The sequence below is a fragment of the Pimephales promelas genome, chromosome 4 (genome assembly GCF_988280905.1).
Source record: "Pimephales promelas chromosome 4, fPimPro1.hap1.1, whole genome shotgun sequence".
Lineage (NCBI taxonomy): Eukaryota > Metazoa > Chordata > Actinopteri > Cypriniformes > Leuciscidae > Pimephales > Pimephales promelas.
This window is the reverse complement of record NC_142772.1, coordinates 11360339-11385664: the sequence shown is the minus strand read 5'-3', so window position 1 is coordinate 11385664 and position 25326 is coordinate 11360339. Positions and strand designations below refer to the sequence as shown.

The following is a 25326-nucleotide window of genomic DNA, read 5'->3' as shown; positions in this document are numbered from 1 at the left end:
TGATGATGATATAAATATGTTTTAATTTCTCACATATGAGCATAAATTTTTGATGGGTACAGCACTGTGTCATCCAGCTAATCAAGTTGTTCACAGATAGGTGTACTAAAAGTGGCATTTCTTTTAAATGGACTATCTTTAGTTTTAACTCCTGTCATGCCCTGTGAAAAGAAAACATCAACAACATTATAAAACCTCTCCAAAACTGCAAGAAATAAATGTATTCACTGAAATCTCACTGTATGCTGACCTGAATCTTCTGATAATTATCACTCCAGAATGTAATGGCCTGCTCGGTTGTGTAATCATGATCCTGTGAGAAACAAGCAGATTAACTACACATGCAGATGTACATGACGAAATGATTGACAGGTCTTAAAATTATTTACCTTCAAAATGAAATGCTTTGCCCAAGAGACTTTCAAATATTACTCCCTAAAATTAATGGTAAACAGAAACTGACCATGGTTAGTGGTGCGTGAACAGACTTGAAGCTCTCCACTTTGAAGTCTGCTTTGGTCACAGAGCACAACTCAGGGGCTGGAGGGTCTGTGTTCAGCTCTGCATGTAATTTATCACTGTAAAACAGATTAAAATATTAAGATAAAAAAGTGGGTAATTTTTTTCGTAAATTAAAACTGTGGCTAATTTGTTTTCGTAAATTTAATCAGGAAGTTATAATATGGGGTATATGCATGCATAAGTTCCGCATTTGACGCAAGGATGCTCGTCCATTTCCGGTTGTGGAGATTAAAGCGGAGGAAAACGGGATTATGGCAGAGTCATTCAAAATTTACTGTCCTCCCGTCTTTGAAACGAAACTTTCATACGTTTAGATGTAATTTTATATATAGTTATGTTTATTTAATATAATTTTAAAAACAAGCATAAACACTACGAGGGGTGTCTGTTTTATCTGTTTTTGTGACTAACGTTTCTTTAGTATAACCATGGAGTATAAAATTCCATATAAATTCTCGGAATTGCATTGGAATTGCATACGATCGGCGGAAGTTATTGAGCATCCTTACACCTTCACTGGAAATACCGCCGTGCATAGAGCCCATATACAGAGAGAGAGAGAGAGAGAGAGAGAGAGAGAGAGAGAGAGAGAGAGCGAGAGAGAGGATTAAGTTCACTTTTATTATTACAATCAAGATACTATTACGAAAGATTTACATTTTGTTTATACAAAGTACATGTAATTTTTTTTTCATTCCTTCTTTTTTTCTTCTTTTTTTAAACCTTAAAACCAATTCATTATCATACAATGTACATAATACTTCATTTATTCCCCATAATTCAATAAACTTTGGTAGAGATTCCACCAACTTGTAGTATGCATACTCCACCCTCAAACGGGAAGCTACCAAACCTAGAAACATCGACACAACGCTTATTGACCTTTGTCCCAACAGTCTGTTTTTTCTTGTCTTCCAAATGGCCAATTTTGCAGTGCCAGATAAAAAATTAATTAAAGCATATACATTTTTCTTTTGAAATGAGTACTTTGGCCCGAAAATGAACAATTGAAAAGAAAAATCTTCCCCCAGGGACATAAAAAACATTTTCAAAAAAATCAAAAAGATTACCCAATCGTGAACACTGCACAAAAAGATGAAAGATTGACTCTGTTTCAGAACAAAAAGGACAACCCACCCCAAACACTAGGATTGAGGTGTACCACATGTCTGTTTGTAGCTATTGCCCCATGTACAATCCTTCACTGGAGGTCACCAATCCGTTTATCAATCAGACATTTGTACAGGGTACGCCAGGAGCCTTTAGGGGAAAAAATAGATCCAAAAAACTGTGTCCATCTTGTTGAAGGAACTCCATTTAAAAGTTGCATGATAGAGACTTTAACACATATCAGGTATAGAGATTTCTTCCCAGCAGAATCAAACCTGTCCAGAACTGGTGTTTTCAGCGTCAGTAGACAGCTTTCATCTTCAACCCAGTCTTCCACAGCCGCATTTACAATGACTGAGGGAAAAAAATGACCGTACCCTTCAACCCATTCATTTAGGACATCTGGGTTTTTCAAAAAAACTTGATAGTCAGTGCTCAAGTCCTTAATAATCTCTGCAATGCATTGTTGCAAAAAACGGATTGATTTCACACCACTTCTTTGACTCAAGTCTTGCAAATTATTCCTCAAGATATGTCCCAGCTTACTGCAGCCAGCCACGAACATTCGTGCTCGCACATTTTCAGATGACAGCAGTCTTGAAGATAAAAAGGAGTTAAAAAAACAAAGGTTCCTCCAACAACCAATGACCAGCAGGTGTATTAGATGGTCTTGATACTAAAAAGACCTTCCAGGCCTCCAGCACAGATCTGTAGAAAGGGGAGAGATCCACCATTTCTCTTTCTTGCAATTGCATTAAAAACAAATGTTTGTCAAAAGCCATGCCTCCTGCTCTCCTTAAAAGAGCTATTGCAGTGTCCATCCAGGCAGAGTTTACACTATACAAGAGTCTTTGCGCTGTTTGTAGGCGAAACGTCATTATCCTGGACTTAATATCCACCAAACCCTGCCCGCCTTCTTGTACTGGAAGAAACAGAGCGGCTGATCGAAACCAGTGTTGTCCAGACCAGAGAAAAAGTCACCAACCTCCTTTGAATACTTTGGATTAGTCCTGTAGGCGGCTGCAGTACACACAGTTTAATGCCAAAGAGTAGAAGCCACTAAATTATTAGCGACCAAAACCCTTCCCCTGTAGGACAACTGGGGTAGCAACCATTTCCAGCGAGACAATCGGGTACACACTCTTTCCTCTAAACCCTCCCAGTTCAACTTTTGAAACTCATTTCTCCCAAAATAAATACCTAAAATCTTTAAACCCTCTTTTTTCCATGTAAGACCTCCAGGCAACAGTGGAAGCTTTTCAACAGAAAAAGCCTCACTTTTAGAAAAGGCCCAAAAAGCCTCACTTTTGTCCCAGTTCACTTTTGCAGATGAAGCCTTTTCATACACATTAAGTGCATTAACCAGAGCATTGATGTCTTTCTCATTATTAACAAACAGCGTCACATTATCAGCATAAGCACTTACAGTAATACTTGAACTCTGAGATAAACCAGGAACAATAAAACCAGACAAAGTTTTACGAAAATTAAAAAGAAGAGGCTCAATAGCAATACTATATAGTTGCCCTGATAAAGGACAGCCTTGTCTAATTCCCCTTGAAACAGGGATAGGCCGGCTTAGCCCACCTCCCACCTTTACAATGCAAGCAGCACCAGAATACAGCAATTTGACCAAACTTAAAAAATGTTCACCAATACCAAAAGCTTTTAATACATCAAAAAGATAACCATGATCAACCCGATCAAAAGCTTTTTCTTGATCTAAAGAAATTAAACCAACCTTTGTTTCAAAGCCTTTACAAATATCTAAAATATCCCGAATTAAAAACAAATTATCCATTATTGTTCTCTCTGGGATACAATAAGTTTGATCTTTTTGTATGATTAAATTGAGATATTTTTTAAGTCTATTAGCGAGACACTTAGACATAATTTTGTAGTCTGTGGTTAGTAATGCAACAGGTCTCCAATTTTTAAAAAATGATAAATCTCCCTTTTTTGGTAATAAGGATAGCACAGCCCGTTGACAAGATATAGGCAAACAACCATCTTTGCTACATTCACAGAAAACCTCAAATAAGTCCTCACCAATACAGTTCCAAAAATGCTTGTAAAATTCAGAGGGCAACCCATCAATACCAGGAGATTGCCCAATGCCAAGTTGACCGACTGCAGTAGTGAGTTCTTGAAGAGATAGTTCAGTGTCCAAGGCAGTCTTAGAGTCTGAGTCTATTTGAGGTCTTGAATTAGCTGTTCAGCACAGTCAGTATCACATTCTTCAGCAGTATAAAGACTGGAATAAAAAGTCACTGCATGATTCCTCATCTCCGTGATATTACTGGTCACCCTCCCATCAGGAAGGCGAAGACATAACATCTGTTTCAGTTGTGCCATTTTGTGCTCCAAATTAAAAAAATAAGCACTAGGAGCATCCATGTCATTAACAGAGACAAACCGAGACCTTACAAGAGCTCCTTTCACCCTTTCATTCAAATAAAGCCCCAGTTCTCTTTTTTTTTCTTGCAGGTTGTTAAACAGATTATGATCATATCTATTAATTAGATCCACCTCCATCTTTGATATATCCTTTTCAATTGACCGAATCATTCCTCTTAATTTAATAGTGGAATTAGCAGTATGTTGCAAACAAAACAATTTAATGTTTTCCCACCATTGTTTTAAATTTGCATAAGTGCTTTTACACAATCTCCACTGTTGCCAAAAAGTCTCAAAATGTTTACAAAAATTAGGATCTTGAAGCAATTTGGTGTTAAAATGCCAATAAAAAGACTTTTTTGTACACTTGGACATACTTATAGTAAGAGAAACTAAATGATGATCTGTGAACCCCACTGGAATGATAAAACAGTCAATACTCCGACTACTAAGATGATTTGACATATAGATCCTATCCAATCGAGCAGCACTTACTCTATTATCTGTCATTTTAATCCAAGTATATTGTCTAACTTGAGGATGTTTAATTCGCCACATATCCAAAAGATCAAATTCTCTAATTATATTTGATAATTGAGATGAAGACTGAAGATGAGGTTCTTCACTTGTGCGATCGATAGTAAAATTATCAGTGCAATTCCAATCACCTCCCATGATTATATTACCATCAGCACACAAATTTAAAGCATTTCTTAACACACTGAAAAAAATGACTCGTTCCTGCCCCACATTAGGTGCATATGCATTTACAAAATAAAAAGTAACTCCATCAATATCAGCCTTTACTACTAATAATCTTCCTTTTACAGGTTCATCTATTTTTAAAACATTAACTCTTATATCTGAAGAGAATAATATTGCCACCCCAGCACTCACATTTGTTTTATGACTAAGCAAATATTGCCCCTTCCACCATAATCCCCACTCAACCTCATTAGCAATATTATGTGTTTCCTTAAGAAAAACAACATTTAATTATTTTTGCTCTATTATTTCAGAAATCAGAGCACGCTTACGTTCATCCCTTCCACCATTAATGTTAAGTGAGCCTACCCTCAATGCCTCCATATAAAATAGTGGAAGAAAAAACAGACAGGTAGAAAAGAGCAGAAAAAAGAAAAAGACACCATGCGATGCATGAAAAAAAGATTGTTTACAACAGTACGTTTGATGTTTTCTTTTTCTCAATTTTTCGGTACCTTCTAACAGTAGTCAAGTGCTTCTTTACGAAACCGCTTCTTTTCACTAAGTAGATCAACCCCCACAGTCTTCTGAAGAATTGTAACTGACTTAACAAACTTCTCTACATCAGGAAAGAATTCTTTGACATCAACCTGCTTTCCGAAAGTATTATCTAGAAATTGATCGATTTCCTCCAAAGTATATAAAGAGACATCATTATGAGGATCCTGAGAATTCTCTTCTAACCCATACTGTGAGCAGGAGTCCATGTCCTGCACAGAAGCAGACTCATCTGACAAAGCAGCATCCTCTGCTCGACTCTCTGCATCACACACATAATGATCAACACTAGTACTCGGGTACACATTCTCGTCACATTCAATGCTCTGTTCAGACACTACATGTTCTTTACTCTTTACCATCTCATCACTGACATCATTATTTGAACTGGTTGCCGCTACCACAGGTTTCTCTGAAGTATTCGCCGTTACATTTAAAACCACATCAACCTCTGGCTGTCTTACCTCCGCGAGGCCTGAAATCTCCTCCTGACCCGTCTGTATAGAAGTATCCTGAGCATCAGCCTCTATCACTGCAACATTGTTCTGTTTCATTTTTACTGACCGCCAGAGGCAGTGTAAACACTATGGATTATCGCAGCGCCAGCTAAGATAGATCGAGAGAATATACCAACAAAGTCACGTGACGTGACGTATGCTGAGCCCTGGAGGTAAAGCTACAGTAAGCTCAGCACTCTACCTCTTTCGCTTTCTCGCCTGTTTGAGATAGGTCGTATTGATTGAGTGATTCGCGCTGTCAAGTGCAGCTTACTAGAGCAGCGAGATTCGTCATCACAAGCTGTGACAGCGCGTGTCTTCGTCATTCTAGGATTGAATACTGGTGAGTTTATATTGCTTCGTCGGTGACACACTCTGTGCCTCTCGGTGCTATCCGGTGGCTTGTGTTTTTCCGCGCCTATGAGTTAACGATCTCCCGTGACTCTATTAGAGTGTTTTTTTCTCTCACTTTGTCCCTCGGTTCTATCCGCCGGCCATTTTAGACATTTTTATCTCTTGATATTGTTGGTATTACCTGTTGGTTCTCCAGGGGTAATCGTTTTATTTTATTTTTATCATTTTTCATCCCGCTTAACTTAACCTTACGGTGCTATCCAAGGGTGTTATTAGCGAGTAGCTAACTATGGCTCATGGCTCGATCGCCACTGGTTTTCCACTGACTTGTAGGCTGTGTCCTAATAATCTTCTTCCTGACGACGGTCATGACATCTGCCCGTTGAGTTTCGGGATTCAACATCTGCGAGAGGCTCTCACGGACCCATGCGTGCACTGCAGTCTCTTGCCTATGTCGGAACGACGGCTCCGTCTTGCCGAATTAGACCCTAATTCAACGGTGAAACTTGGACAGTTGGATGTAGCCTCCACGCGCACTCGAAAACGCAGGGCGTCGGCGGCAGCTGGTGCTCCTCTTCCAGCTAAAAAGAAGGCCAAATCGCGAAGTGATGAACATGCTGAGAAAGGTTCTCTTTCTGTGACGGTGTCGATGCTTTCTTCAGAAATGGCAGAGTTGAAACGCCTGCTACACTCGCTTCAGCCTGCCACACCCACTCAGTGTTTCCTCTACATTCATTCTCCCGTGGCGGGCCGCCACACTTAAAATCCTCCCGCCACGGCTGCAGCTTCTCAGTGACGTCCGATATTCTGCATAGTATTATGTTATTTTGTTAAGCCCCACTAAAGGCATAAAAAACTTTGTAAAGCACAATCAAGTTTTCACCCTATATTCCAAGACTTCTAAAGTCATTGCATAATGTGTAATTTTAGTCGCTAAGTTAAAGTTAACGGGAAGTCATCTCGCCTCAGTCTCCATTCAGAATTCACACAGCGCGTCGCGTTCGTTTGCGACACGACGACACTCTCTTCAAGGTCAATATTCCCATTATTATACTTCATTTGTAGATAAAGCATAAAGGTCTATGGTTTTCATAAAATGACTTTATCTTGCTGGAGTGGAGTTTATTGCCCATACCTTTCACATTCCCTTTATGTAAGATTACAGCATGGAGTCGAGAGAGTGCTATTGTTCTTCATGCGCACTGAAATTTAAAACTGTTAAAAGAAAAGGCTCAAAAAACTGTTGCATATAGAATACACTAAGCATTAGTGCTGCACGATTAATCATATCGCAATCGTAATAGCGATCTCAAACCTATGCAATTATATAACTATGCCGCGATTTTATACGAAATAAACAAATTAGGGCTATTAACGCAGCATCTCTTCTTTTTTGTCATCCTTTGACTAGTGTTACACGATCCTGCTCTTATTCGTGCAAATGCCTTTTCGCATTTTGCACGACAAGAACTGAAAAGCTGCCTGTGAATGCCCTAAATGAGACTCGCAGAAAGACGCGCGCCATAATGCGCATGCACTGACGCGTGCCAGAATACAGTTCTCTTTCGAGCTTGAACGAACAATAACACACACAATTATGCCAAAATGTCGTTTTGTCGAGTACCTTCATAACGTAAGAAAAGTCTTATGGACAAAAAGAGTTGTGCTATGAGGCGCATGTGAGATCCGCGTCTCGGCAACGGGTGCTCTTAAAGGGCCAGCAGCGAATAAAGCGTTCTGTCAGTAAAGTTAATCAAAGAACAAAGGGAAATTAGAAAATTACTCACTGATCTTGACTAAAGAACTTTTGTAGCTTTAATAAGGATTATTCTATATATAATTTATAATTCATGCAGCACAGACTGTTTGATAACTTTATTCAATTTCTGTATCCTACCTGTTAAGACAGGAAGGGCACAGGTAAATATGGTTTTTATTATGGGTTTATGTGGGGATTCTTTGAAGTTCACTTAATTTAAAAGTTGTTAAATTTTTTTTTAGCCTAATAATTTTAAAAAAAAGTTGATAGCTTTCACTGTAATGATGGTTTGGTTGATGGTTTATTGATCATTATAGGTGTTATCAATCATTTAGTTGTTGTCTGTAGTTTGAGTTGAGAAATAAACATTAATACACAGAATGATCACTAATCTGTGTGTGCATTTTACTTTAGAACCAAGCAAGTTGGACTCATGAAACCATTTTATTATATCGGAATCGCATATCACAATTGCAATATTGACCTCAGTAATTGCAATGGCAATATGACATTTTCCCCAAATCGTCCAGCCCTACTAAGCATATTATAGATATAATCCCTTTGCTATGTTCTTTTCAATGTGAAGCATTGCTTGCTGTGACTTGGTGTTGCTTCAAGTTTATCATTCTGCACACGGGATGTGCATGATCGATTATAATACTTTGGGGAGACAAGGCCCCCCCACCGGGGAAATGGGCCTGCCCCCACAGCTTGGAAAAATCCTAGAGGAAACACTGAGCCTGTGAGTATGACACAGGAGGATGAGAATGTTCAGAATTTAGGAGCTGGTGGAGAGTCTCTCGATTCCCCTTGTTTTTCTCACCGTTCAGAGTTTGATGTGCTTTCTACGAGTGCTTCAGATTCCTTTTTTCATGATCATGGGGATACTATGGATGTTGCTGCGCAACCATCAGCTCAGGCTGTTTTCACTGGTTACACAGCTACGGAGGGTTCTAGTGGGGGATCAGTTCAATCGTCTGGAAAAGCCCAGTCCTCCTCTGATGATACTTTGGCTGTGCTTCGAATGGCAGCTGCTCGTCTAGGACTTGATGAGTCACCTGTCCAATCTACCCAAACGAATGTGTTTTTCAGACAGACCTCAGCTGCAACTTCGTTTGCCATGCCGCCATGTAAAGATTTTGTGGCTGAATTCTCGAATGCTCTCACTGGCTCTGGCCCGCCGAAACGACGCTCTAAGATTGCTCGAACTCTAGCATCTATGGCTGAAGCTGATTCTATCGGGGTGGGTCGTGCTCCGGAAATAGAGCAGCCTGTGGCTGCATTGGTGGTGTCTCCTGATGAGGCTCTAAGAGGGAATGTGCGATGTCCCGGTGCACAATGTGGCCGTACGGATTCCTTGCTCAAAAAGGCATATGAATCTGTTGCCTACATTACTCGAGCAGAAAACACTATCTGCCAGTTACTTCTTGCTGCCACCAGTACGCTGGAACCTGGTAATGTGGATCCATCTATTTCACAATTCCTGCAAACTGCTCTGTTGGCAACAGGCCATGTGACCCGCGAGCTGGGTAGTCTTACAGCAACGCTTCTGGCAGCCCGCCGCCAAGTGTGGCTTGCCCAAGCACGACTACCGGAGGACTGTAAGAAAACCTTGAGAGATCTTCCATTTGTTCCCGGTCATCTCTTTGGTCCGAATGTTCCGGAACTATTGGAAAAGAGGGTAAAGCTGTCTGAAGCCACTCGTCAACTGACACAGGTGCAGCGCAACCCTACCTTTAGGATGCCAGCAGCTCAGACCCGACATCACTATGCTACATCAGAGCAACGTTTCCGTCGGCACGCTACACCTCAGACACAGCCCCCACAAAGACCTCGTGTTCCTGAAGATGCGAGAGTTTTCCACCCACCTCATCGTCAGTTCCCGGGAGGACCCCGTCAGCGCCCCCCCCGCGACCACTAAAAATCGTACACATAAAGCCTGAGGCAGTCGGGCTGGCGGTCGATCGTTTTTTTGTAGATCAACTGGAGTACTGTAGATCCAACACAACAGACCCCTGGGTGTTGGCAACTCTGAGCAGAGGATATACTCTACAATTTCGACGCCGGCCTCCCAGATTTTCAAGAATTGTTCCTACGATTGTCAGAGACGCGGTTCGCGCAGAGGCTCTCTCTCTAGAAATTTGTTCTGTGCTAGAGAAGGGAGCCATAGAGAAAGTTCATCCCCTCGTTCAGGGAGACGGGTTCTATTCAACTTATTTTCTTGTTCCAAAGAAGGACGGTGGTTTCCGCCCGATTCTCGATTTGAGGCTTCTGAATTTGTTCCTGAAGGTCCTTCCCTTTTGAATGCTGCGCACAGCCGATGTTCTCCGGTCTGTGACGGCAGACGATTGGTTTGTAAGTGTCGACCTGAAGGATGCATACTTTCACATCCCAATTGCTGTGCATCACAGAAAATTTCTGCGTTTCAGTTTCAAAAATCAAGCTTATCAGTTTAAGGTGCTACCCTTCGGCCTTTCCCTTGCTCCTCGCGTCTTCACAAGGTGTGTGAGTGCAGCTCTTTCCCCTCTTTGGATGAGAGGACTACATATCCTCCCTTACTTGGACGACTGGCTTCTCTGTGCCCCCACAGAGCAGCAGGCTGTGCAAGATTCCAGAGTTCTTCTGAGACATGTGCAGAAGTTGGGTTTTTCTGTGAACGAGAAAAAGAGCCGTCTGATTCCATCACAGACCACTACATTCATAGGAATGACCCTGAATTCCTGCCTAATGTCTGCCTCCCTGTCTCAGGAACGTGTGATGAACATTCTGCAACTTTTGGCTCGCTTTCGCCCGGGTGTGTCCCTGCAGTACGAGGTGATTCTACGATTGTTAGGGATGTTAACAGCGGCTACAGTGGTGATCCCACTGGGTTTACTCCACCTCAGACCACTCCAGTTATGGAACAACAGTTTACGGCTAGATCCCACCAGACATCGACATCGACTGGTGATGATTTCTCACCGTTGCATATGTGCGTTGAGGCGGTGGAGACAGTTAGAGTTCCTAAAGGCAGGAGTGCCCCTGGGTGTTGTTCCCTCTCGCCGGGAGTTGGTCACAACAGACGCTTCCCTCACAGGATGGGGGGCAACCTGGAATCGGAGGGGTATTTGCGGGCGCTGGACTCCAATCCAGGCCACGGAACAGATCAACCTGTTGGAACTAAGGGCGGTGTTCCTGGCTCTGAGGTACTTCATGCCGGTTCTGACAGGCCGCCATGTTCTTGTTCGATCGGACAATACTTCTACAGTGTTCCACCTGAACCACCACGGTGGCACGAGATCCCTCAGGTCTCTACTACTGACTCACGAGATTCTGACATGGTGTCAGCCTCGACTCGCTTCACTGAGGGCAGCTCATATTCCAGGAGCATGCAATCAGATAGCAGATGCTCTTTCCAGGGATCAAATTCATCCAGGAGAATGGAGGCTCCATCCAGAGGTAGTGCAGGAGATCTGGCTACGATTTGGAAGAGCAGAAGTGGATCTTTTTGCTTCAGAGATGACCACCCACTGTCGCTTATGGTTCGCAAGGACAGAAGTGTCCAGCCCCCTGGGCCAGGATGCGCTGTCTCACGAATGGCCGAACTGCCTGCTCTATGCCTTTCCACCTATCCCTCTGTTATGGGAGACGTTGCACAGGATCTCCCTGTACAAGCACAGAGTGTTGCTCGTGGCACCACGTTGGCCAGCCAGGCCGTGCTATCCTTTATTGCTGAGACTTCTGAAAGGCAATCCATTGAAGCTCCCCCCCAGGAAGGACCTCCTCTCTCAGCTGGAGGCCAGTGTCTGGCACCCGGACCCGACTCATCTGCAGCTTTGGGTCTGGCCATTGGGTTAGCTTCTCCCCTGGAGCATTGTGACCCTGCTGTTATTCACACCATCTCTAATGCTAGAGCTTCTTCCACCCGACAGATTTATGCTTCCCATTGGAAGCTTTTTTCTGCATGGTGTGAGGAACGGGGGCTCGTTCCTGCAACATGCGATATTCCAAGTATCTTAAGCTTTCTTCAACATTTACTGGAGCAAGGAAAAGCAGCTTCCACGTTGAAAGTGTACGTTGCTGCAATTTCTGCATATCATGTTCCAGTTGGTGGCTCTTTTCTCTTGGCTCTCACAGTCTTGTCTGCAGTTTTCTGAAGGGTGCACGCCGTCTGAACCCTGCTCGGAATCCTCATTTTCCGGTGTGGGATTTGTCACTCGTGCTTGCATTCCTGTGTTCACCCCAATTTGACCCCTTGCAAAGCATTGACATTAAATGGTTGTCCTTGAAGACTTCTTTTTTGTTAGCTATTGCTACTGCGAAACGAGTCAGTGAGTTGCACGCATTGTCTGTTAGTGGACCGTGCTTGCGTTGGTTACCGGATGACTCCGGGGTGGTTCTGCGACCCAATCCTTCTTTTCTTCCGAAGGTCCTTCTTCCTCAGTTCATAAATCAGCACATTGAACTGGCCTCTTTTCAGACTTCTTCTGGATCTGACTCAAGTGCCCAACTTTTGTGTCCTGTTCGGGCATTGAAGTGTTATGTGAACTCTACTGTTCAACTTAGACAATCAGACCAGTTATTTGTCTGCTATGGTGGTGTGAAGAAAGGTGCTCCAGTGTCGAAGCAGAGATTGTCGAACTGGATAGTAGAGACCATTACGCTGGCTTACAAGGCAGCAGGGAGACCACTGCCCTGGAAACTAACTTGTCATTCCACTAGGGCCATTTCATCTTCATGGGCTGTTTTTAGAGGAGTTTCCCTGGTGGACATCTGCACTGCCGCTACCTGGGCTTCTCCATGCACGTTTGCCCGGTTCTATAAGGTCAACATCGCTGCTCATCATGCCGTTAGTTCTGCGGTTCTTCTGGAGCAGCCTTGATTCATCAGGTGGGTGGCATTCCTCATGACTATGTTGGTATGTGTCATCCATAGTGTTTACACTGCCTCTGGCCAGGGAACTACACTGCGACCAAAATGGTCGCATATGCGACCTTTTGAAATCCCATTGCGACCCTAATTTTTAATGGGTCGCAAATGTATGACTGACTATTTTGACGGGTCTGTTTTTTTTAGTTTCTTTCGGGTTGTATATAATCTTCTAAAACCTGTCGGATCGTCCGCTTTTTGTCCCGTCAAAGCCTTTTTTGATCGCGGTGAGTGTTGTAGAGTAGAATAACTGATGCGTTTGACAGGGCGCAAACGAGCTGAGAGAGAGAGAGCGAGAGAGAGAGCGCGCCCTGGCCGCGCGCGCACTATCACGTCTTCACACAACACAAGCGCTGTCTTGATCTCTCTCTCTCTATCGCGCGCATATTATTCAAATGACATGATAGTAAAAGGTTTGTGTCTTTATAATAGGAATGCTAATCATAATCATATAGGCTACCATCTGAGCCTGCATGGCGGCAGGAAAAAGACACAGAGATGTAAGACACCGTGTCTCATCGACCCCGTTTACACCTGGTATTAAAATGCGATCTGTATCCAGATAAGTTATCCGGATAATAAGTACTGATTCCATTTACACCTGGCCACATAAATGTGTTTTTGCAAAACGGATATAAATCCGATCTTCACCTCCTGCGTTATATGCAGATTTATTGGATTGCACGCCACCAAAAGCAACAGATCTGAGCGGCATTTTATTGATCATCAGCTAATTTCCAAATCAGAGACATCAATAAGAGAGAGTGGCAACAGGCCTGGTAAGATAATTTCGTTTCTTTTCTTGAAGATGTGTTAACTGCGTCTGTGACTTACTTTCACTTTTATTTGCGATGTTTGCACGTTGAATCTGACTAGGCTATAACATGACATATAGCCTATATAACACGCTCTCACTCGTTTATTTTTTAGCATTTTTGGGAGGAGTAAAATATACATATGTGGTTTCAACAACCAGATTGCGTTTACACCTAGTAAAGATCCGGACACAATGCGAGCCAGACTACCTCCAGATGTGGTCAGGCAGATCCGATCACGATCCGATCACAACGCGTTTACACCTTGCATTAACATGCGTTTTTTATTATCCGGATAACTTATCTGGATACAGATCGCATTTTAATACCAGGTGTAAACGGGGTCTTCCTTACACCAAAGGTAGATTTGCGGTCTGGAGTTCGGCTGATAAACTCTGCCATCATGCCATGAGTTAACTAATTATATTGCTAGCGCTGATATTGACATCGACTAACGTTATATTATCACTAGCAGTTTTTTAGACTAACGTTAGTTTTTTCATAATCATAATCGCGTGATTCGCGTCAAGACACCTGATTGGCTAATACTAAACACTAGGGGTGTAACGGTACATGTATTCGTATTGAACCGTTTCGGTTCGAGGCTTCCGGTTCGGTACGCATACAAACAGAACGATTGCTTGGACCATTTTTCCTGCTGTTAAAATTCGTGCTGACGCGGTCAACACAACGTTGCGCAACATCAAATGGCAAGCAAAATGAAAGCAGAACGAAACTGCGCTACTCGTTATGTGCTTCACGGATCGTTTATCAGTTCGGACCAGCAACATCTGTGCAGCGCGAGCCGATCTCGATCAAGCAACAATGTTACTACACAGCGCTAAGAGATCCGGTAAAGAAAACATTTGAATTCGCCACTGAGGTAATAACATCGCTGCGAGATCTAGTAAGAAGCATTCACATTTCTCCGTTATTAACCGTTGATCTCTATTAGGTCAAACAGCGCTGTCATGGAAACCAGGAGAAACATTGTGCCGTGAATGAACTAGTAATACTTTACGTCCACAGACCAGCAACATTCACCATGGATTTAATATAGTAACACTAACTGGAACCAGTTTGGCTGGAATGGTGAAATGCTTTCAAGTACTTCACACATCTTTTTCCAGCACTTCAAAATTCAAATATTATATAAATAAATATATATTTAAATGTTATTTTTAATGTGATGACCAAAACATTATTTGTTCATCCTTCAAAGATGAGCCCCATTTATAAACCTGAAAGTTTCAAGATCTAGGAAAACTCACACTTATTTACAAATATTTTTTCTTTAAACAAATAGGAAATTTCTCTGGCATTTCTTTCTTTTTGCTGTATCGAAAACGTACCGAACCGTGGCTTTAAAACCGAGGTACGTACCGAACCGTGATTTTTGTGTACCGTTACACCCCTACTAAACACTGAAGATAAATTAAATGTTTTATTAAATAATTACTGAAAATATCCCTCTCTTCATCCCACACCCCAAACATGACGTACAAAACGTTGTGGAACAGAAACAACCAGAGATATGTTTATAAGCTATCATTTTAGTCATCACAGCTTTCCAACAGTCCTGCATATGATTCTACATTGATTAAAAAAGAAAATCAAATGTGTTTTAATGGTAATTATTTCATACGGAAATCATGTATTTATAATTCAGATGAGAATAAAGTTAGGGTTAGTTAAAATTAAGGAAAACAAATATTGTTGTGAATTAATCAGAATAGAAATGTGAATTTGTTATCTTTAATAATAACAGAAACAGTTTGACATTAATGGGGGTGTTCAGCTTTAAGAGAATTCTACCAATAATGCATCAGTGTATGTGAGGAAAAAAAGAGAAAGAGATTGTTTTCATGTGCGAGCGCTGTATCTAATGATTCAAGTTCAGAAACTTCAGTAAACAGTTCAGTTTATTCAATTCAAGTCGTCAGTGGTCATTATTGCTGGTCAAGGAAGAAAATACACGACATTCTTTGGTGCCGAAACCCGGGATAACTTGCAAGCAACATCCGAAATGGCGGAGCGACTTGAAAGACTACTCAGGAAACGGAGAGCTGTGCGCGGTTCCACGACGAGACTTTTGCAAGACATAGAAACGGAGGTTAGCAAGGAAGATCCAGTCGTTGACAGATTATGTGAACTGTTAGCCATGTTATCTGCAAAAGAGGAAACGCTGCTGGAGTTAGATCACGAAATAGAGGAGCATACAGATGTGGAGGATCTTGAAAATGAAGTCGTCGACGCTGAGGAGTATGGCCAGCGAGTCATCAGCGCGAAAGCCCGCGTGAGGCGCGTGATGCAGAGAGTTCGGGAAAACACTGATAGCAGGCCGCGTGATGCAGTACCAGCGCAGCGCGGACAAACAGTTAAGTTACCCAAGTTAATCATCAACAAGTTCAGCGGTGACATTAGCTTGTGGCAGGACTTTTGGAATCAGTTTGAAACGGCCATTCACAGAAATGACGCGCTAAGCAAAACAGAGAAGTTTAATTACTTAAAGACATATGTAGCCGGCGCTGCTTCAAAGGCTATAGCGGGACTGATGTTGACAGACAGCAATTACGATCACGCGATCGATCTGCTTCAGAATCGGTTTGGAAGAAAAGATCTGCTCATTAATGCGCACATGACCAAGCTGTTGAATCTCTGCCCAGTGAAGAAATCCTACGACGTGAGTGCTTTGAGACAACTTTATGATGAATGTGAAGTACAGATTCGTAGCTTAGAATCGCTGGGTATTGCATCAGAAGCATATGGCAGCTTGTTATGCCCTGTTCTGCTACAAATGATTCCGGAAGACATTGCACTTCAGTACAGTCGACAAAGAGGATCCAGTGATGAATGGAAAGTCTCAGAAGTTATGGAATTTCTGCAGAACGAGATTTTGAGCAGAGAAAGAACAATGCAAAAAAAAAAAATACCAAACTGTCTTTTCTGTGATAGCGCAGCGCACAAAACAGAACTGTGTACAGTAACTGAAATTGCTGCACGAAAAGCAAAATTGATGAAACTGGGACGATGCTTTGTTTGTCTTGGACAGAAGCATATAGCAAGATTCTGCAAAGCCAAAGTGTCCTGTACTGTGTGTGGTGGCAGGCATCATAGCACTGTGTGTGAGAAAGGAGAAACAACCACTTCAGACATCGACGATAAAGATGATGTAGTTTCTTCATTTGCTTCCCATTCTGTTAAAATGCAGTCCGATAAGCAGAACACGGTGCTCCTTCAGACTGTAAGAGCGTGGGCAGAAGGACCTGGTGGACGTAAAAGCATTCGCTGCTTACTGGACGGTGGCAGCCAGAGAAGTTTCATCAGCGAGAACACAGTGAGAGCTTTAAAATTACCTGTGATGAAGCAAGAAACGTTCACTCTTCATACCTTCGGATCCACAGCACCAGCATCATCCAGGCGCAACACAGTGAAGGTAACTCTGCAAAGCATCTGGAACAAAGATCAGAAAGTGGAAGTGGAAGCTCTCGAAACTCCACAAGTGTGCACTGCTGTGATGAAGATTCCAGGTGAGCACATCCAAGCAGAAATGAAACGAAAAGGCTTGCAGCTGGCAGACTATCAAGACCCAGGCACTTGTGATACAGAGTTGTCTCTCCTGATTGGTGCAGATTATTATTGGCATGTGGTGTCAGGCCAAGTGGAAAGAATCACAGATGCACTGGTGGCCGTTGAGAGTATTTTTGGATGGTCAGTGCAGGGACCAGTCACAATGTCCAGTGTTTCCGACGCAGCATGCATGCACATCCATATTGATGAAGACACACTGGTTTCAGAACGCTTGAAGGCCTTCTGGGAGACCGAATCCCTTGGCATTACCATGCAGCAGTCCAACAGCCCTGAAGAAGAGGATGCTCTTCGCATGTTTGAAAAAACTACTCAGTATAAGAACGGGCGATATGAAGTTGAGCTGCCATGGCGACCTGAAAAACCAGAGCTCCCAGATAACTACAGAATCGCAAAGAAAAGATTTGAAGGACTGAAAAGGAGGTTGCGGTCAGATGTGGTAATGTATTACAGATATAATCAAGTGGTGAATGATTACCTTCAGCAGGGCATTGTCGAAGATGTTGTGGAGAATGGATCATCTTCAAACGCTGTAAAGTATTACATGCCTCATCATGCTGTTCTTCGAGAGGACAAGGTAACCACAAAGCTCAGAGTAGTATTTGATGCTTCATCACATGAAGTTGGGGTTCCATCATTAAATGACTGTCTACTTACTGGTCCTAACCTGAATCCAGATCTGCTTGGCATACTGATCAAATTCAGACTGAATGAGATTGCTTTTACTGCAGACATTGAAAAGGCTTTCTTGCAGATTTCTCTTGCTGAGACGGATAGAGATGCAGTGAGATTCCTATGGTTCACTGCACTGCCTCATGAAGACGCAGGTGAAAGGCTGCGTGTACTGCGGATGACAAGAGTGGTGTTTGGAGTGTCCCCGAGCCCATTCCTCCTAGCGGCTACAGTAAGAAGGCATCTGAAGGAATATGAACACCAATTTCCTGAAGTAGTAAGGATCATCAGAGAATCACTTTATGTTGACGACTTAATCTCGAGTGCAAGTGATGTTGAGAATGCTTTCCACATAACTACTGGTGCAAAAGAGATTATGTCTGCAGCTGGAATGAATCTTTGCAAATGGACAACCAACTGTGCTGCATTGAAGGAAAAATGGAAGGAGACAATGAGTGAACCTGCTGAGGAGACAGAAACGCATGGATCAGTGCTGAAGGTACTAGGCTTGGTATGGAGAACTCAAACAGATGAATTTGTTTTTGACCTGACTGCACTGTTGGACGCTGTAGCGAAGAGAGAGAATACTAAAAGAAGTGTTCTAAAGCTATCTGCTCGCATATTCGACCCAATAGGGTTTCTGACTCCATTTACTGTGCGAGTAAAATGTCTTTTCCAAGAGCTGTGGATACGAGGACTTGGCTGGGATGAGGAGCTGCCCTCGGATCTTGCACAAGAATGGCAAGGATGGTGTGCAGAGCTACCACAGATCCATCACATACACATTCCTCGTTGGTATGGATCAAAATGCATGCATAGACACAACGCACATCAACTCCATGTGTTCTGTGACGCAAGCGAGAAAGCTTATAGCACTGTTGCTTACCTGCTTCGAGTAGCTGATGATGGAACAAAAACAACATGCCTCGTTGCTTCAAAGTCCAGGGTAGCCCCATTGAAGAAGATCTCACTGCCCCGTCTTGAGCTGATGGGAGCAGTAATTGGAGCGAGACTCGGAAACAGTCTGTTAAAGCCTCTGAATATGGAGCTTCATCAAGTTCATATGTGGACGGATTCGATGATTGTGCTGCAGTGGATTCGCAGTCCAGCTCACAAATGGAAACAGTTTGTGGCAAACAGAGTGTCAGAAATTCAGCTTTTAACCAATCCTGAAATGTGGTCTCACTGTAGGAGCAAGTTCAATCCTGCAGACCTTCCCACCAGAGGTCTGACTGTAGCTAACCTGAAGGAAAGTGAGATTGTGGAACGGACCTTCATTTCTGACTACACTGAATCCGTTGGAAGAAAGTGAAGAAGAGACAAGTGACGAAATTGTGGTTAGTGAGTTAACACAAGATCAGCAGATTGTGGTGCAACTCAGCAGCGGTGAAAAACGAGAAAAGGAACCTGTTGTGGACTTAATGAAGTACAGTAAGCTAAAGCGAGTTCTGCGAGTTACTGCTTGGATTAAGCGGTTTGTGCATAATGCCAGTTCAAGCTCCAAGATGCGTGGTGAGTTGACTGCAGATGAAATGTTTGAAGCTGAAAAGTATTGGATAAAGTTGACACAAGAAAGAAGCTTCAGTCCTGAAATCAGTTCGCTGAAAGCTGGAAAGACACTGAACGCAGACTCAAAAATCAGAGATTTAAGACCTTTTCTGGACGAGGACGAATTGCTCTGTGTTGGAGGCAGACTCCAACAGTCAGACTTCAGCTGCAGAGAGAAACATCCATGGATTTTGCCCAACAAAGACAGATATTGTGAGTTGCTGGTCCAGTACAACCATGAATTCATCATGCATTCTGGTTTGAGAGACACACTAGTGCAAACAAGAAGTAGATACTGGATTTTGAGAGCCAGACAAATCGTTAAAGGTGTTTTGTCAAAATGTACTGTGTGTAAGAGATTCAAAGTCAAGCCCGCACAGCAGGACACGGCTCCATTGCCAAGGGACAGAGTATCTGAGAAACCACCATTTGAAGTGACTGGCATAGACTTTGCAGGACCGCTGTATGTGAAGGGTGATCGTGCATTATGCAAGGCTTATGTTGCTCTGTTTACATGTGCTGTCACGAGAGCGGTGCATTTAGAACTGGTTTCAAGTCAGTCGACAGAGAGTTTCTTGTTAGCACTCAAGCGATTTATTTCCAGAAGAGGGTTGTGTAAAGTCATCTATTCGGACAACGCCAAAACCTTTAAAAGAGCAAACCAAGACCTTAGTGAGCTGTGGAAAGCCATCAAAGATCCACAAATCCTGGAATACTTCTCAGGAAAAGGAATAACTTGGCGTTTTATTGTAGAACGAGCTGCCTGGTGGGGTGGATTTTGGGAAAGACTTGTAAGGTCTGTGAAAATGAGCATGAGGAAGGTGCTAGGAAAGGCATCGCTCACATTTGAAGAAATGTCTACGCTTCTTGCAGAAGTAGAAGCCATACTGAATTCCAGACCTCTCACTTTTGTTCACAATGAGCTTGATGAGCCGCAGCCACTAACGCCAGCACATTTCTTAGTTGGTGAACGACTCACTTCACTACCTCCAAAACCATTTCCAGCCGACTATGATCATCCCACTGTGAGTAAGGGTGATATGACAAGAAGGTGGAGATACAGAAACCGACTCATGACCAACCTGTGGAATCGTTGGAGGAGGGATTATCTACTGGATCTGAAATCTGCACATTCCTGCAACACGCAGAAACCTACTCAGTTGAAAATGGGTGATGTTGTGGTCATAGGAGATGTCAATATGCCGAGACAAACCTGGAAATTGGGAAAGATTGAAGAGCTGTTTCCAGGCAGAGATGGCAAAGTTAGATCCTGTGCTTTGCGTACATCCACAGGGACTGTGTTGAAGAGACCCGTTCAATTGCTTTATGCATTAGAGATTTAAGTTGATGAACATTTGTTCATGGGGGGGAGGATGTTGTGAATTAATCAGAATAGAAATGTGAATTGGTTATCTTTAATAATAACAGAAACAGTTTGACATTAATGGGGGTGTTCAGCTTTAAGAGAATTCTACCAATAATGCATCAGTGTATGTGAGGAAAAAAAGAGAAAGAGATTGTTTTCATGTGCGAGCGCTGTATCTAATGATTCAAGTTCAGAAACTTCAGTAAACAGTTCAGTTTATTCAATTCAAGTCGTCAGTGGTCATTATTGCTGGTCAAGGAAGAAAATACACGACAAATATTGATCTGAAATATTGCAAATTAATTTTACATTCATTCAAGTACAATTACCAAACATATATCAAGGTCATTTTGTCTTTTTATTAATTTAATTAATAAACAAATTATATAAAACTATTGTCAGTGCACTACAAATAAACTGGTTCTATGCCTTTATTAATAAAACTTAAACAACTTAAAAAATACGAGGCTTAAGACATTTATAAAAATGCCTTCTGCATTTTTGTTTTGCTTTTCACTCCATTGTACCGAAATCGTACCGAACCGTCTGAATGTCTGAACCAAGGTATGAACCCGACCCAACCCATGACTTCTGTACCGTTCCACCCCTAATGCAGTTTCATTATTATTCATTACTATCCAGAGTGCGGCTTACTATAAATAATTTGTGCGACCAAATCATGTTTTGCGCCAGTAACTGAAAAAGTTAGTAGCGCAAGTGCCACCAGTGGAAAAGGTTAGTGTAGTTCCCTGCCTCTGGCGGTCAGTAAGAATGAAACAGAACGCTAGTTACGCATGTAACTGTGGTTCTGTGAATTCTGGATGACCGCCAGAGTTCTCAGTCACTCGGAATGCGCGAGAAAGGCGTACCGAGGTAGAGTGCTGAGCTTACTGTAGCTTTACCTCCAGGGCTCAGCATACGTCACGTCACGTGACTTTGTTGGTATATTCTCTCGATCTATCTTAGCTGGCGCTGCGATAATCCATAGTGTTTACACTGCCTCTGGCGGTCATCCAGAATTCACAGAACCACAGTTACATGCGTAACTAGCGTTTTCCTGTCCACGATCTTTATGCGGACACATCTGCCGTTTATGGCCGACATCACCGCACTCAAAACAACGCAAATTTCCGGTAGTTGCATAAATCATATATGCTCCCCCTTCATGTTTTATACGAAAGGAAACATTAAGTGTACGATCTGGTGATTCTAAAAACATGTAAACCTGTCTCCTAAAAGACATCACATGCTTCAAAGCCGGGTTCTTACACCCCAGAGAGATCGCTCTAAACGGACTCGCAATCTTGCCAAACCGCACTAATTCACGCTCCAATACGTCATCAGAGATGAATGGCGGCACGTTCGAAATCACAATTCTACTAGATGCGTTATGCAGTGGTGTAACTTGCACCAATTCATCTTTAATGACAAGCCCATTTTCGATCACTTGATTTACAAATTGTTGTTGTTTCAAAAAAAAGACTATGGCTCTATTCATTCTAGAAGCAGAGGAAATATTCTCATGGCCTACCTTCTCCCCCACCGCAACCAAAACATCTTCCACCGTCACGCCGTCCTCCGGCACACACCTGAAACCGTTGCGCAGAGAAACAGATGGCGTCTCCATATTGAACGCCATCCTTCTCTTCTCTTATACTACTCTCACCTTTTCCACTTAAAAAACACTACATCATGCAAAAGTAGGAAAGAAAGAGAAAGGAAGAGAGAAGAAAACAGGTAAACTTTCACAACTTCACTCTCGCCCAGCGCTACTCTCACCCACACCCTCCCAGCATGCACCACGAGAGAGAGAGCGAGAGAGAGAGAGAGAGAGAGAGCGAGCTATCTGTTAGCATTCCCATTCATGCAGCCATTCAAGACATTTTTGACTTCCAGGTATTGATTTTAAATGTTTAATAAAGCTAATCTACTTCAAATATTGCGAAATACAGTCATTATAATGTCTGAAGGTAATAACCCATGACTAAGAAAAGAAGAAGAAATCACTCCAAATCAACAGATGGTTGAAACAAAACAGATTGAAATATATGTAGGCACGTCTGTCTTGTATTTATTCACAGGGACAGTGAGCTGACATAGAAGAAAAGCCAACTCCTTATATAAAAACAAGAAATTAGATATGATGCCAAAAACTAGATTAAATATTTGTACACTATGTTTAGAATTTCATAAATAAAGTAGTAAATGTACAGTATAACACATTTACCTTTAGATCCATTGACTGCTTCTCTAGAAAGTGAAGCAATTTAGCTAAAATAGTTCAATGTGAACTTCCTGATGACAATGGGAAACTTCTTGTGGATAATGGTAAGTAGAATTGCCCACATTTAGCTTTCAGTACTGGTGGCCAATACCAAATCTATGGGTATGTGGTACTGTCTCACTTCAGAGTATTATTCCCTGTTTTTTTTATTTTATTTTATTATTATTATTTAAAAACAATATTGGAACCACTGCAACCACATGAAGTCAGAGACTTATTGTCAAGGTTACATTAAAAAGCATAAAATTGAATGGCAAATAAAAATGATTTAATTAAACTATGAATCTAACCATGACACAAAAACATTCTTACATCATTCCTCTCCCACTGCTTCCTCTATTCACACATGAAACAAGAAATGTGGGAGGACAATAAAATATAATTTGTTTAAAACACGATGAAGTCGTCAAACATTATATTTTAAAGTAAATGCTTGTTTAATTAGCTACCTTATCCTTTTGATGAGGTCATTTTCCCAAAGTTCAGTCCTTCTTCCTAAAATGAAAACCACAATGAAATTTATTTTAAAATATTTATGCAGCAGAAAAAAAACAGAAGGCTTTTATTTGAAAGGAGCTCTCTATAGAACGTTATTGTGAATAAATAAGAAGTCAAATTAATTGAATAATATGAAAAGGATTTTTTTTTTTTTAAATAAAAAAAGAGTAGCCTACAATAAGTACAACCATGATATACAACCAAAGAACTAATCATTTTGACAACTAGGCCTAAACAACATCATGACTTAGGATAGTATTTCTAGCAGTGTAAGCAAATCAAAAACAAAACATTTAATATAGGCTACCTTTTTGTTGCACCCCAAGGATTTTAGGAGCATTGAAGGCCTCTTTGAATGTACTAACCCCCTGCACTTTAGCAGCCACGTCCATGGTAAGAATCCCTGAGTGTCCGTACTTAAGAACATGTGATCTAGGCTCGGCCATGTCTAGCAATGCAGTAGCCCTCTGAAGCGCCGGAAAGAAAGTATCTAAGTTAGGCTAACTGCCTGTCACTGATTAGGTAAAATGATGAGACAAAACGCGCAATATAATTATACCAGTATCACAATAAATATTTTGTTTCAGCTTGCGATTTACACACGCTGTGTGAAACTCACCTTCTCAACCCAGTTTCCCAGTAAACACATTCCATCCGGTTTATTTTCCTCATTAGCCTCTGAAGTCATTGCACTGATGTTTGTTTGCGATATGACGCTGTTTGATAAGCAACTGACAGGGCAAAGACTTCCAGTAATAGAATGTTCTTGTGATAAGTAGCCTAACTGTTGCACTAGTCTTGTCGATATTGTCTACACCTCTCAGCTCAGGACAGATCTTACGAGTGCTGCTTGACTGTGCGGCTGACTGTTGCCATGGTAACGTAAACAAACTAAATTCACTTTTCATTGGTTTGTATAAAAATAGCTAAATTAAGATAGCTTGAAATAGTAATGCAAAACCTTTTAAATAGTTTTTAACTTTTTTTTTATTTGTGCTATGTACAAATGATCTATTCATTTTGCTACCCCACTTTGTTCCTTAATTACCTAATTTGATTAATTTCATTATTTCATTATTAAAAAAAATGAAAACATAAACTGTGAAATAAATATACATTATAAGACACCCGTATCTAGTCAACAGAACACACAATTGACCTATGGCTAAGCCACGCTCTCTCCACTCACTCGGACAAACACGGCATGGGCACTATAGACAAGTTTCCTGAGTGAAATGCGCGGGCCGCTATAGCCTTTCACTCTGCCAACGACTTCCGGCCGTGTCTGCCATGCAGTTCCGGTTAGCAGGGAACAATATGTTAAGTTTTGGGTAATAAAGGGGTAACAAGCACCACTTTAATTTGCAGCCCGAAGGAGTTACACTTTCTACGCAGAACAAGGGTGTATCAAGCACCACTTTAATTTACAGCCCGCAGGAGTTACACTTGCCCTGTAACACAGTACAAGGGGGTAACAAACGCTACTTACTATGTAGCAATACGAAACAACACTATTTGCACTGTAATAATTCCAGAGAATGGTAATGTTATCCCAAAAAAAAAAAAACGTTTTAATTACACAGTATATTTGCCCTGACATTTAAGTGTCATTGCAATTCAATGGGATAAGGTAAGTACTACTAATTACCACATGGTAAGGTCTAAATGAAAATCATAGAAAAAACTAATTATTTTGACATAACATTAAGTAATCTAGTAAGAAAAGCCAATAAATTTAATTTTAT

The 25326-nt window shown here is 41.7% G+C and overlaps 1 protein-coding gene across 1 annotated transcript; it reads right to left on the bottom strand.

Annotated features, from left to right (window-relative positions):
• Positions 1-24395, bottom strand: spag8 (sperm associated antigen 8). Its single transcript, XM_039661728.2, has 6 exons — positions 24201-24395; positions 23889-24048; positions 23533-23578; positions 464-578; positions 251-313; positions 1-161 (listed from the first exon to the last, which is right to left on the bottom strand). The coding sequence occupies exons 1-6, from the start codon at positions 24267-24269 to the stop codon at positions 78-80; spliced, it is 537 nt and encodes a 178-aa protein (XP_039517662.2). The 5' UTR covers positions 24270-24395; the 3' UTR covers positions 1-77.
• Between the last annotated feature and the right edge of the window lie 931 nt (positions 24396-25326).